The following is a 13764-nucleotide window of genomic DNA, read 5'->3' on the forward strand; positions in this document are numbered from 1 at the left end:
GTTTACAGTCTCACGGTGGTCCTGGGGAAGGTTTAGGACAGGGCTAAAAGACTGATGTTTACAGTCTCACGGTGGTCCTGGGGAAGGTTTAGGGCAGAGCTAAAAGACTGATGTTTAAAATCACTAAATCTTCCCCAGGAAAATCATTATAATTTATGTGAAACAAAAAGAGAGACATTTTCAAAAATATTTTAAGGTACATATCATCTGTGCATCTGACTAATTTTTTTCACGCCCCTCGAGAAACGGCTGGGCCTTATGGGAACAATGCCGGTCAAACTCTAAACCCTCGACGAGCGCAAAAAGTGACCACGAGAAAAATATTTCTTCTCATCGACCCCTGTCCCTGATATTTTATGAGGTCGTAGACCAATGTATCTGGACGCCAGAAAAAACGGTTCATATTTGGGAAAAATCAGTAAAGCGTTTAATGCTAACATTTCGTATTTCCCAATATAGGCCTATGCTTTGTAATTTATGTGAAAAATAGATGGTGCTTTTCAAATTTTTTATGGTACTTAATCTCTGTAGATCTTGCTAATTTTTTTGTATGTGCCTCGATAAATGGATAGGTCGTATGGGAAAACTGTCAGACTGTATGTACTAGCCGATGGCTAAAAACTAACTGCGAGTGAAACATTCTTATATAAGCTATATTTTTTTTTTAAAAAACTCGTCAAAAATAGCTTGTTGGCGGAGATCGACCCACGGGTAAAGCAAAATAAAATGTGCAACATTCGGGAAAATCCATGAAGGTCTTAAATGACCAGACGCCGTTTATCCTTAAACTTTGTTTTTTTTTTTTGTGAAAAAAAAAACACATAACAAATAAAGACGATTTTATTCGGACTATGTGTAGGAATAGTAACTTTCTAAAGTTGATATTCAAATAATTAATGTTATCATGCGGATCCCATGCCATCTATAATAAATGTGGGCACATGCATAATTTCTATTATGTAGACAAAATAATATTTTTTTCTCACTTGCTTGACAAAGACGATGATGTTGATGAGATTCGCAATAATTCCAAGAAAACTCAAAACAGAATGGACAGCAGACGACAAAATGAAGTCCACCATTTGCCATACAGGATCGTCTGCCCAGTGGTCAAGTGGGTTGCCGTCGTCAGGTTTGGTAGTCGTAGACCTGACGATGAGAGAACTGATGTTCAGGTCAGTAGCCATGGTTGTTCAGTTCTTGAGTTGCTTCAAACGTTCATGAGTTCAGTATGTCTCGTTCTTCTCATTAGCTGGTATCTGATAACAGGATAGGGACATTTCAAAAACAGTAATCAGAGCATCGCAAAGACTAAAGAAAGTTATTCATTACATTTTTAAAAAGTTTGAAGGATAAATTGCAGTGATAATACCCCTGTGTTTTAAAATAAAGTTTGTGTTGTTGCTAGGCAACAAATATGTATAGGAGCGTTCAAAGAAAATTTATTTGTGTAATCAGAATCTCTGAATCTAAACAAGTGACTGTCGCTAATTAAATCAGGCTGACTACATAAGGAACGTTTCACAAGAAATGGATGACTAGCTAATGGTTCTATAGTTCTTAAAACACAGCAACATACATGTATGTACATTTTATTGTTAGTATATAATATTTATTATATTATTCAATACATTAATTTACCTTCTTTATGTTATATTAGATAGTATTTTACTTGTATGTATTTAATCAGTTTTATGATTTTATTTTCGGAAAATATCACATGTAGCGTACATTTGTTTATTTCTATGAATTGTTAGCTAAAATACAATAATTAATTTTTGTTTGCTGTAAATTAAAAAAAAAAGACAATAATTAAATCTTGTTTATATATATATATATATATATATATATATATATATATATATATATATATATATATATATATATATATATATATATATATATATATATATATATATATATATATATATATATTTACATTTGTAAATTTAATTCTTATAGTGTGTATGTATTCAAAATTGCGAATAATCTTGGACGTCAAAATGTTTTATAAACAAGTAGATCGATATATTGATGACATCCTGACCAGCTAGATGACGCAACTCTAAACGTCTGATTTAAGCTCCGCTCACTAGAAAGACCGAAATGACGACAGGCTAACAAGCGCGGCCACTCAATATCCAAACCTTCTTTTATACAAGTGGCTCTCAAGGGTCCTCCATACAGAGATCGCTTGTCTCCCAGATCTTCTAGAACCTTTCGTCCGATGGAGATGGAAACACAATTAAAATGGTATAACATTACAAAATCGATGCCAGAAATGTTTTGTTAGTGACCTGATATTTAAAAATAACATTTCAAGTGTTGAGAAACTTTAACCATTATTTAAAATACAAATTACGGATACAACTTTAAAATGCGAGAAACTGTAAGCATCACTTTTTAAAATGACGGTTACCACAAAATGAGTCAAGAAATCTCAAGAGCTCAGAAAATATTCGAGTTATCACTTTCAAAACTGGGCGTTGTGAATTAGCTGAGCGACACTTGCATAATGACACACACACTCACACATGAACAGAAATTTGAACTGGGAAATATTTCTTCAGTGAGCCAGTGACTATAATTCTACAAAGAAGAAATCTATTTCCGTCAGATTTTCAATAACTGATGCATGCAGCCAAAAAACATGTAGTATCTTTTTAATGTAACTGTTTTTTTTAAACAACTTGCGTGAATATTTGGCAAATTGCGTTTACACCTAACTACAATAATGTACCAGATATTTTTTTACATTACGTAGTGTTGGAAATTTAGGTTAGGTGTTTTTTATAACGTCGTAAGTCTGAAACTTTTAAAATATATTAAACTAAATCAAATTGAGAGAAAATACAACATTAAAACTAGCTGCGTTATTTTCCTATCGTAAAATATATTTTAATATTGCAATGATAGCAAAAGAATAACCTTAATTGGTAAATTCTCTTATTTTACTATAGCCATCTTGGATGTAACACACTATGTAGTTGGAGACATGGAGTCAATTACACTCTAAAGTCCGAACATTAACATAACATTTTAATCTAACTGGAGTCAATTACACGCTTAAGTCCGAATATTAACATAACATTTTAATCTAACTGGAGTCAATTACACTCTAAAGTCCGAACATTAACATAACATTTTAACATAAGGTGGCTAGCTACAGGTGTACACGTGAGGTAATCTAATTCATCAACGTTCAGATTCTATTCTCACTGTTAGACCGTCACTTTAGTAGGCGATGTCCAAGCAGGCCTCTTGTAAACACGAGTACTGCAGGATAGTGGTCATCACATAGCTAGGTAAACATTTGGTTTCAGTTGTTTATTTTAATTGGTTTGTAAATTTCGTTTAATTTTTTTTTTAAAAGTTTGCTTTTCAAGTTTCATGGTATTCAATAGTAAAAATAAAGTCCATATTTACTTTTTAAATATTTTATCATTGACTAACTAACTGGCTTTGTATAATTAAGCCGACATTCCCTAATATTCATTAAATAATTCTAATTAAAAATTGTGGAACTACTATGGCCGACAATCTGTTGGAGTATTTAAATAACAGACACCACAATGTAAGTCAACATGAGCCCGCTGATGGCTAAAAACTAGTCACAACAATGTTTTGATGTTTTGTTCATTACAAGCTTTAACTTGCACTCACTTCCTCTGTCTGTCTAGATCGAAACGCCCGAGCGAAATTGCAGGCACTTCTAACTGACAGATACGGTTCGTAGTTGGTACGTGGGTCAAGACATAAAGACAATGCAAAATGACATTAAATATGAATTATCTGGTTACCTGATTAATTTTTTATTAATTATTTAAAATTGTGTCTAAATTAGTAGGCTGTCTCATCAAACTATTCAGCGCTATTAGACACGCGTCATCACGTTCAATAGGTGCGCAATGATTTTTAGTCATGCAACTCTAGTGTAAATAAAACATGTAAAGTACTGAACATTTTTTCATAAAAGCGTTTTAATAACAAGCTTTTATGTAATAATGCATTAAAAAGTAGAAAATAAATTATACACTACTATTTAAATAACTATAAAGAAAAGCGTGGGTCACTTCCTAAATATTAGTAAAGGTATCCAATATATACTAAAGTGACCCACGCTTTTCTTTATAGTTATTTAAATAGTAATGTATAATTTATTTTCTACCTTTTAGTGCATTATTACATAAAAGCTTGTTATCAAAACGTTTTTATGAAATATTTTTTTTCTTGTGTGTAATCTCTGAGGGTTCTGCGAAAGTGAATATACTGGTCTAGACATGAAGCTGCACATGTCTAGTCTGGTCTAGACATGAAGCTGCACATGTCTAGTCTGGTCTAGACATGAAGCTGCACATGTCTAGTCTGGTCTAGACATGAAGCTGTTGAAGATCTTCCTGTAGCGTGAACTCATGCTGTAGTAGACCAGGATGTTGACCGAGCTACCGATGGACTCGATGGTCAAGATGCAGGCTCTGACCATCAGGAAGGTGTTCTGTTCCACCACGTAGCCTGGGGTCTTGGAGATGACCAGGACAAAACTCACGCAGTTGGGCAGCGTGAAGGCTAAAAATAGACTGGACAGCAGCGCCACCATGCGAGTGACCTTGACATCACGATTCGCTGGCGTTAAAGCAGAAGTCGTCGAGTTGCGCTTCCGCCATCTTGACTTGACGTGAAGCTGCTGGATGGTGAAACAGGCGCAGCCAAGGTCCAGGATGTAGGTGACGAACTGCGAGACGACGCTGAAGTTGTAGCCGATGTTCTCGATGTACGCACCATTGGGGGAGTACCTCGCTCTGTACTGGCTGGAGTTTTTGCCGGCTATAAAGACCGTGAAGACCTGCCGGCTGAACCAAAATGGGGACATGCCGGCAATGTGGACGAGGGCGATGAGGGTCAGGATGAGCAGAGTTCTCCGGGGTGTGAGTACGTCTCGCACGTGCAGGGGCAGGGAGATGCAGAGACACCGTTCAAAGGTTATGAAGGTCGTGATCCACCACGCTATCCGCACACAGATAGAGCGAGGTATGGCTGAAATAAGACAGGTAACATAAGACAGGTAACATGATAAGACAGGTAACATAAGACAAGTAACATGATAAGACAGGTAACATAAGGCAGGTAACATGATAAGACAGGTAACATAAGACAGGTAACATAATGAGACAGGTAACATGATAAGACAGGTAACATGATAAGACAGGTAACATGATAAGACAGGTAACATAATACAGGTAATATAAGATAGGTAACATGATAAGATAGGTGAGGTCATGACCTACTGGCTGTGTAGTAATGTATGGCCACCAGCGGGATCTCAGGACTGGCCAGGCTGGGGTTGTAGCAGACGCTCTCCCACGTCAGGAAGACCAAACTGACCAGGTCAGCCACGGACAAACTCAGGAGACTCACGTTCACAGACGTGGACAGGCTCTGTAGACAGGTTGGTTCAAGGGTGAAGTTTGGTAGGTGGTGACATATCTAAGGTGGTGACTTTTGTTAGGTGGTGATATTTGTTAGTTGGTGACATGTATAAGGTGATGACATTTGTTGACATTTGATAGTGATGTTGTAAAAAGCTGACATATTGACATCAGTAAGATCATGACACATGACAGATGGTGACATATGTTGATCTGCTAGACACATGACATATGGTGGCATATGTTGATCTGCTAGACACATGACAGATGGTGACATATGTTGATCTGCTAGACACATGACAGATGGTGACATATGTTGATCTGCTAGACACATGACAGATGGTGACATATGTTGATCTGCTAGACACATGACAGATGGTGACATATGTTGGTCTGCTAGACACATGACAGATGGTGACATATGTTGATCTGCTAGACACATGACAGATGATGGCATATGTTGATCTGCTAGACACATGACAGATGGTGACATATGTTGGTCTGCTAGACACATGACAGATGGTGACATATGTTGATCTGCTAGACACATGACAGATGGTGACATATGTTGGTCTGCTAGACACATGACAGATGGTGACATATGTTGATCTGCTAGACACATGACAGATGGTGACATATGTTGATCTGCTAGACACATGACAGATGGTGACATATGTTGATCTGCTAGACACATGACAGATGGTGACACATGACAGATGGTGACACATGACATATGATGACATATGTTGATCTGCTAAATGTTCACAACCCTACCTGTTTAGTGAAGATAATTATGTTAATGATGTTAATTATGTTAATGATGTTAATTATGTTAATGATGTTAATTATGTTAATGATGTTAGCTAATGAGCCAACCACGCCCACAATAAAATTGACCACAACGTATAAAACCATCTCGACAGTCCTTCTGACGTCATCGCTGATTAGCTGTTGGTCAGCTGTCCGGCTGTTGACAGCCAAGACAGAGCTGTTCTTGACAATCTCCTCACAGCTGTAACAGACCTCCATTTTGCTATCAATTAGCTTAATGAGCAACTTATTACTTGTCTACTACACCTAATTTGTTACGACCAATCATCCAAGTTTACAAGGAACATTTTTGTTCCCGGTAAAATTGTTCCAGCCTTGAAACTCGAGGAGCTTAACTCAAAAGTCGCTCCACTGGTCTGCTGAGCTAAAGCTCAATGTTATAGATTTAGAAAATAAAACAAATTATATTATTTCTTAGCGGTTTTTAAATTACAAGAATTCATGTTTTATTGCGCTAACATTTTGTTTTTTAAAAAGGATTTCACTTCAACCCTTCCATTAAATCTATTGAATTGTATGTACTTATTCATAGTTCCAATGAGGCTGTTATTAAAGTATTCCAGGAGAAGATCGATCAGGTAAAATACTTACGATTATTTTGTGATTGTAGATAATTCCAGGCTTGAGTAGATTATTCAGCGCTAGACAAAACGTTTAGCTTTTGATGTGATCAAAATAAAAACTAGAATCACTATAAGATTACAGGACCGTCTCTACAGCGATGTCCGACTGTTGGTTACATCGGCAAAACAGCTGGAATTTTAGTGTTTTATTGCTGCTCTTAAAGAATTAAAATTGTTGGGTGTTTGGTGTGGTGATGTGTATGAAAGGTGTGTACGTGGGTCGGATCACTGTGTGTGTGTGCGTGTGTGTGTTAATAGTGGTGCGAGAGGCCGGGTGTGTTGACGTGTATGTTGTGTGGAGTGAACGAGGGTAACACGGGAAGCGACTGGTCGAGTGACAGCGGGTGTGTTGTGAGCGAGAGAAAGGTGTGAAGGTTGAAGGTGGATGGCAGATGGAGGTCACGGTTGGTGGGAAGGACACAATAAAAATATATTAAACTATTCATGCCGTAACCCAAGAGTTTTGTTGATGTGTTCCGATACTTGTCACATGAGATTCCTGACGCCCTCACATATTTGGTGGAGCTGCAGAGACCACAAATTGGGGAACAGACGTGTGCCACCGATTGAACAAGCTAACCTCATGCCGAGTAAGATAAGTACCACTTTTATTTTTGTTTGATTGAACTAGTTTATCGAATAGAAACATAGAGGAATCAGAAAGTTCGGGTAAAATATAAAGTCTCGGAAGGAGTAACGGCTTCGAGGGAGAGAAAATGGACGAGTGGGCGGAAAAAAAAAGATTAAATGAGAGCGAAAAAAGGAGTGTTAGCTGGAGCAGGAAAGGAAGAGAAAATATGGAGTCAGAGGCGAAAATAGAAGTAGAAAAGATGAAGATGGAAACAGTAATAGAATTCGAAAGGAGGAAGTAGGAACTGGACTGATCTACGGTCACCACAATCTAACAATGAACAGCCTGTCACAGACGCCAAAGTTTCATGAGGAGGGTGAAAACAGATCCAGACATTAGAAGCTTCGAGACTGTGGCGAACTTAAACTGCATGGGCGAAGAACAGAGGGGGACACAACTGCTGGTCCTAATAGGAGGTAAAGCCTTATAGAAAATAAATTAAAAGCTAGATCGAAACAGCCAAAGTAGAGAGGAAGGTGATAACATATTTGAATTCATCTTTATCGATAAAGCGTTAAAGTCAGTAGACAAGCAGTTGTTAAATAACTTGCAGGAAAGAAAACCTACCACGTTCAAAGATGTAACCGAACAAAGTCAAAAAACATTATATTCCACACATATAGACCAATACCAAATAAAGATCCAGAGTTCGACTCGGTTTACTTCGCAAAGATGACGAGTGGAACAACAAAACACGCAATGACAGAGACGAGAAAAACCAAAGTGACAGCCGACGTTCTACACGAAACAGTGGAGCTAGATACACGGTGAGGTGTTTCCACTGCCACCAACTGGGCCACCAGAAGGGCCTGTCCCTATAGCGAGTTGGCTGTGAGCAACCGACCCAGTGGACCCCACCATCCCCAGTGTATGCAAGCACACACAAGAGACACGATAACCTCGCCCACCACAACACATCACAGGACCATCTTTAAGGCGACGTCTGAATATTGGCTACACCAGCAAAACGGTGGCAATTTTGGTGTGTTTTATAGCTTTTTTAAGAATTAAAATTGTTGGGTAATTGTAGGTGTGTCAAACGACCGTAAAAACACCATTTTCGCCAGCGTCTCCCAAATGTAGTAGCTTTTCACTTCATAGTTTCTATAAAAAAAGGGCTCGTATAGTAATAAGCTTGATAGAATTAAAAATTAGATTTTAAGCCTTCTTATTAGGCGTAATTTTTAAAGCTATTGATATAACACAATATATCTCATTTACCAATTGAAAACTATCACCGAGATGATTTTTCAACGGCAGTCGAGTAGGGGATTTTGACCCCTCTCTCATTCAACTCGCGGGCCTTTTTTTTTGACCGTTCAACGTATGTCTTTCCAGATAACTGTAAAATGCGAAGAATTTGATAGTCTTTAGTGGGATATTAAACAAAAAAATGCTTAATAGACGAAACATTTTAAATGTTAAAAAAATAAAGAAATTTGAAAATTACCATGTGATTCTGACATTGTTTAGATTATTTTAACATTTTCCGAAAGGTAGTCTTTTTTTTCTGTTAAATATTAAAATTGTTTATCATTTCTCAGCATGGTAAAAAATTGCCGAGCTCGACAAAACACACTATAGCGATCACTAAAATAGCTGTAGGCCCAGTCGAAGAAAATGGCCGTTTTCTTCGTTAAACAACGCTCCACAAAGCTTTTCTAAATTGATGTTAGCATGTTTTAGATGCTTGATAATACAGTAAAATAAATAAAAACATGTAGCTACTTAATAAATACGTTTATCAGTCTGGTTTCCATGGCAACCATATTTTCAGAAAAGTCCCTGGTACATGCAAATATTTTCCATTAAGTACCCTAACTTATACATACACAAATAAGTAAAAAAGGCTTATTAATTAAAACGTTTTTTTCCCTGTTTTTTTGCCGAAGCCTACCGCCTTAATGAAGTTTGTATCAATTTTTATGCCATTTTTGTATGCAATGTTTGGTTTGTTAGCAATATTGACGTAATTAAAATCTGAAATCACGCCTAATTACGTTTTGTCTAATTACCGTGGACACAAATTATATTTGATAAGATTGATATATTTTTTTTACAAAGATGGGGTGTTGTTAAGCTGACACAGCCAAGTACAGTTTTCATGCTCACAAAACTTGTCGATGAAAACTGTTTTGTAGCAATACATTTTAATGCAAACTTTATTATTTAAGGGATATGCTGATTGTTGCTCACTAAATTTGTCTCTGGAAATGGTAAATACTACATTAATTTTAATTTGTATTCATGAATAGAACAAAGGCTGTCGACAAAAGATCCGCAAAAATACGACATAGACTGCTGGCAAAAGGTCCTAAGAAATACGACATAGACTTCTATTGTGTCGTCAGGTTTGGTGTGTCATGGTGTGTTGTCAGATCTACTGTATCGTCAGGTCTGGTGTGTCGTCGGGTCTAGTGTGTAAAAAGTTTCCCTTTCAAACCTGAAGTTCTATGGGGCAAGTGAAGTAGAGTTCACTTGTTTCTGTGACCTCGGCATATAAAGAGATAGTGTAGTCAGCACTATGCCCAGCCGCCTTTACTTTCCCTGACGTGTGTTAGGTACCCATCAGAGTTGGGTGGACTCAGGGACGACCTACTCCAGCTCTCTACCGCTAGACCACTCCGTCCAGGTCTACTGTATCGTCAGGTCTAGTGTGTCGTCAGGTCTAGTGTGTCGTCAGGTTTAGTGTGTCGTCAGTCTGGTGTGTCGTCAGGTCTAGTGTGTCGTCAGGTCTAGTGTGTCGTCAGGTCAAGTGTGTCGTCAGGTCTAGTGTGTCGTCAGTCTGGTGTGTCGTCAGGTCTAGTGTGTCGTCAGGTCTAGTGTGTCGTCAGGTCAAGTGTGTCGTCAGGTCTAGTGTGTCGTCAGGTCTAGTATGTCGTCAGGTCTACTGTGTTTGTCTCAGTGTACTCATGTTATGGGACATCTATCGCCATTATGTTTGGTGTATTTTGACTTCAGTAAATCTTTTGTTTTTCATTAACCGCTGACTCGTGATGGTAATTCATAGATGGTTAAGCTAGTCTAACTGTTTAATAGTAAATAAAAACAGACACAAATCTTGAATTGTATTTTTGCTTTTACAACAGCAATCACTGTAAATCATGAGGTATAAAATGTGTAAATTTTTAAACTGAACTTTACCACGCGTTATTCGCTTTTTAAGGCTTCAAATTTTTATTTGAATCTAGAAACGTCATTTGAATTTTTTTTTTCATAAAAACGTTTTAATAACAAGCTTTTATGTGATAATGCACTAAAAAGTAGAAAATAAATTAGATCTATACACTACTAAATTACTATAAAGAAAAGCGTACTTTACGTGTTTTATTTACACTAGAGTTGCTTGACTAAAAACCATTGCGCACCTATTGAACGTGATGACGCCCTATTGAACGTGATAACGTGTGTCTAATAGCGCGAAATAGTTTGATGGGACAGCCTACTAATTTGGACACAATTTTAATTAATTCATAAAAAAATTAATTAAGCAACCAATTAAGTCAAATTTAATGTCATGTTGAATTGTCTTCATGTCTTGACCCACGTGCCAACTACGAACCCTATCTGTCAGTCAGAAGTACCTGCAATTTCGCTCGGGCGTTTCGATCTAGACAGACAGACTGACGACAGACTGACGAGGACGTGAGTTAAATAAAAACTTGTACAAAAATTCTTAAAAAATGTTTTAATATCAAACATTTGTGTAATAATGCACCAAAAAGTAGAAAATAAATTATACACCATTATTTCAATAATAATAAAGAAAAGCATGGGTCTCTTTTTAAATATTAGTAAAGGTATCCAATAGATACTAAAGTGACCCACGCTTTTCTTTATAATTATTGAAATTGGAGTGTATAATTTATTTTCTACTTTTTAGTGTATTATTACATAAAAGCTTGTTATTAAAACATTTTTTATGATTTTTTTTTCTGTACTTTAAATGTTATAAATTTCGAATATAGTTGCATGAGTAAAAACCATGTGCACCTATTGAATGTGATGACGCGTGTCTAATAGTGTGAAATAGTTTGATGAGACAGCCTACTAATTTTTACACAATTTTAATTAATTCATAAAAAATTAATTAGGCAACCAATTAAGTCAAATTTAATGTCATGTTGCGTTGTCTTAATGTCTTGACCCACGTGCCAACGCTGAAACAAATCTGTCAGTTAAAAGTGTCCAAAATTTCGCTCGGGCGTTTCGATCTAGATTCTAGACAGACGGACTGATGACTGACGACAGACAGACAGAGACAGTGAGTTAAATAAAAGATTGTAACAAAATGTTAGCCTGTTTAAAATAAAGCCTTTATTTGTGAAGTTAATTTGATTTGTGTTTAATGTATTTTATATATGAAGAAAGTTGTAATCGGAACCGATTTTCAAGACGGGTCAGATTGATCTTGAGACTGGGTAGAAAATATAAGCACTTTTACTGTGGTACTAACTATGGGATTTTAGTAATTTCAAGTAATTTCATAAGATCACAAATTTTGTCATTGAGGTAAAAATAATAAAATGTAAAAATTATTTAATAATAATATTTTAGAAACGCAAACCAAATTCTTTGGTATAGATGTCAGAGCCGTTTTGGTTAAAGTTATCAGTAAAATTGTAATTACTCAGAGTATAAAGTTATCAGTAAATTTTGCTTCCTCGGTAACTATTGGTCTTATGATAAACCAATAGAACTTCTCAAATAAATATACAAAATGCTTCAAGGCTGATGAATCGAAATGCAATCCCTTTTGGTGCTAATCAAATCACAATCCACTGTAAGTTTTGAACAAATCACAATCCACTGTATGTCTTATCAAATCACAATCCACTGTAGGTCTTATCAAATCATAATCCACTGTAGGTCTTATCAAATCACAATCCACTGTAGGTCTTATCAAATCATAATCCTCTGTAGATCTTGACCAAATCACAATCTACTGTAGGTCTTGACCAAATCACAATCCACGGTCGGTGCTGTTAAAATCGCAATCCACCGTAGCTACTGATTTAATCAAAATCAACTGTAGATGCTGTTAAAATCACAATCCACCGTAGCTACCGATTGAATAAAAATCAACAGTAGATGTTGTTAAAATCACAATCCACCGTAGCTACTGATTGAATCAAAATCAACTGTAGATGCTGTCCGAACGAAGTTGTGCATGCGGTTGAGATAGCCCAGAGCAACCGGCAAACATCTCACGCAACGTGTTTTTGTATTTAGAATTCATCTTGTAGTAGAGAAATATATTCACACTCGAGTTCAACCCACCCAGGACAAAGTTAAAGGACCAAATAAAGAAAAAAGTATTCTGATGAAATCCTATGATTGTCATCCCATCGACCAGAAGACATACAAAAGAAAACGCTATGCTGGGCACAGTACAGAATATCTGAATGGTGGCTATAATTAGGACCATTTTTACCACTTTCTTTTCTCGACTTGAACTCGCTTTCAGCGGGTCGCTGGTTCTCGCACTCCGCCTGCGGACCATCAAATGAAGTTGCCAGACAATTAGAGAGGTGAACATTATCAACAGAAATAACGCCATCAAACCTAACATTGCGTTGATGAGAAACGAATATTTGTCCACGGTTCCATTGTTGATCACGTGAATCCCGATTTTCGTTACGTTGCTTCGCGGATAAAATTTCCAATCGTAGTAGATGGAGGAGTAGCTGGGCATTACCATGATTATCGAGATGACGAAGATGATGAAAATGAGACCTTTAGTCCTTTTCGGCGTGATGATCTGCTTTGCTTTGTGAGGGTATTTTATATTGATGTATCTTTCAGCGGTGATGAAGGCCATGATGAGACACGTGATCCTGGTGAAGCAGACGTTGGGCCAGCCAGTGATGAGGTACTGGACCTCCCTGGTGTTGACTGGTGTATCAGAAAACTCCACCAACGGGTTCATCCAGATGGAATATTCGAACAAAGTGACCAGAGTTAGTAGGTCAGCTAATGACAAGGCAAACAGGCTGATGTTTGTTGTAGTTTGAAGTCCTTGTTTGTAGAACACCACCATGTTGATGATGTTGGATATCATCCCAAAGACAGACAAACTTCCGCCTAGGATAACATAATTAACAATCTCTGTGACGAGTTGCAGTTCTGGGTTTATTAGAGTATCTCTTGGGTCGTTTATACGTACCATTCTTTAGGCGATCTGTTTATAAAATTTGATAAACCCAAACCTTCCAGAGTTTCTACCTTAACAATAAAAATAATTTTATTAGCT

The 13764-nt window shown here is 37.0% G+C and overlaps 2 protein-coding genes across 2 annotated transcripts; both read right to left on the bottom strand.

The window, feature by feature from the left end:
- Positions 1–4360: 4360 nt before the first annotated feature.
- LOC131937836 (uncharacterized) lies at positions 4361–6455 on the bottom strand. The gene is made up of 3 exons (XM_059295513.1): positions 6303–6455; positions 5286–5436; positions 4361–5034 (listed from the first exon to the last, which is right to left on the bottom strand). Exons 1-3 carry the CDS (start codon positions 6453–6455, stop codon positions 4361–4363), a joined length of 978 nt encoding a protein of 325 aa, XP_059151496.1.
- A 5360-nt stretch (positions 6456–11815) lies between these two features.
- On the bottom strand, positions 11816–13680 carry LOC131937837 (G-protein coupled receptor 35-like). Its single transcript, XM_059295514.1, has one exon. The coding sequence runs from the start codon at positions 13678–13680 to the stop codon at positions 12649–12651; it is 1032 nt and encodes a 343-aa protein (XP_059151497.1). The 3' UTR covers positions 11816–12648.
- Between the last annotated feature and the right edge of the window lie 84 nt (positions 13681–13764).

The sequence above is a fragment of the Physella acuta genome, unplaced genomic scaffold (assembly GCF_028476545.2).
Source record: "Physella acuta isolate Inbredline_101_S28 unplaced genomic scaffold, ASM2847654v3 ptg000223l, whole genome shotgun sequence".
In the NCBI taxonomy this organism is placed as follows: Eukaryota; Metazoa; Mollusca; class Gastropoda; family Physidae; genus Physella; species Physella acuta.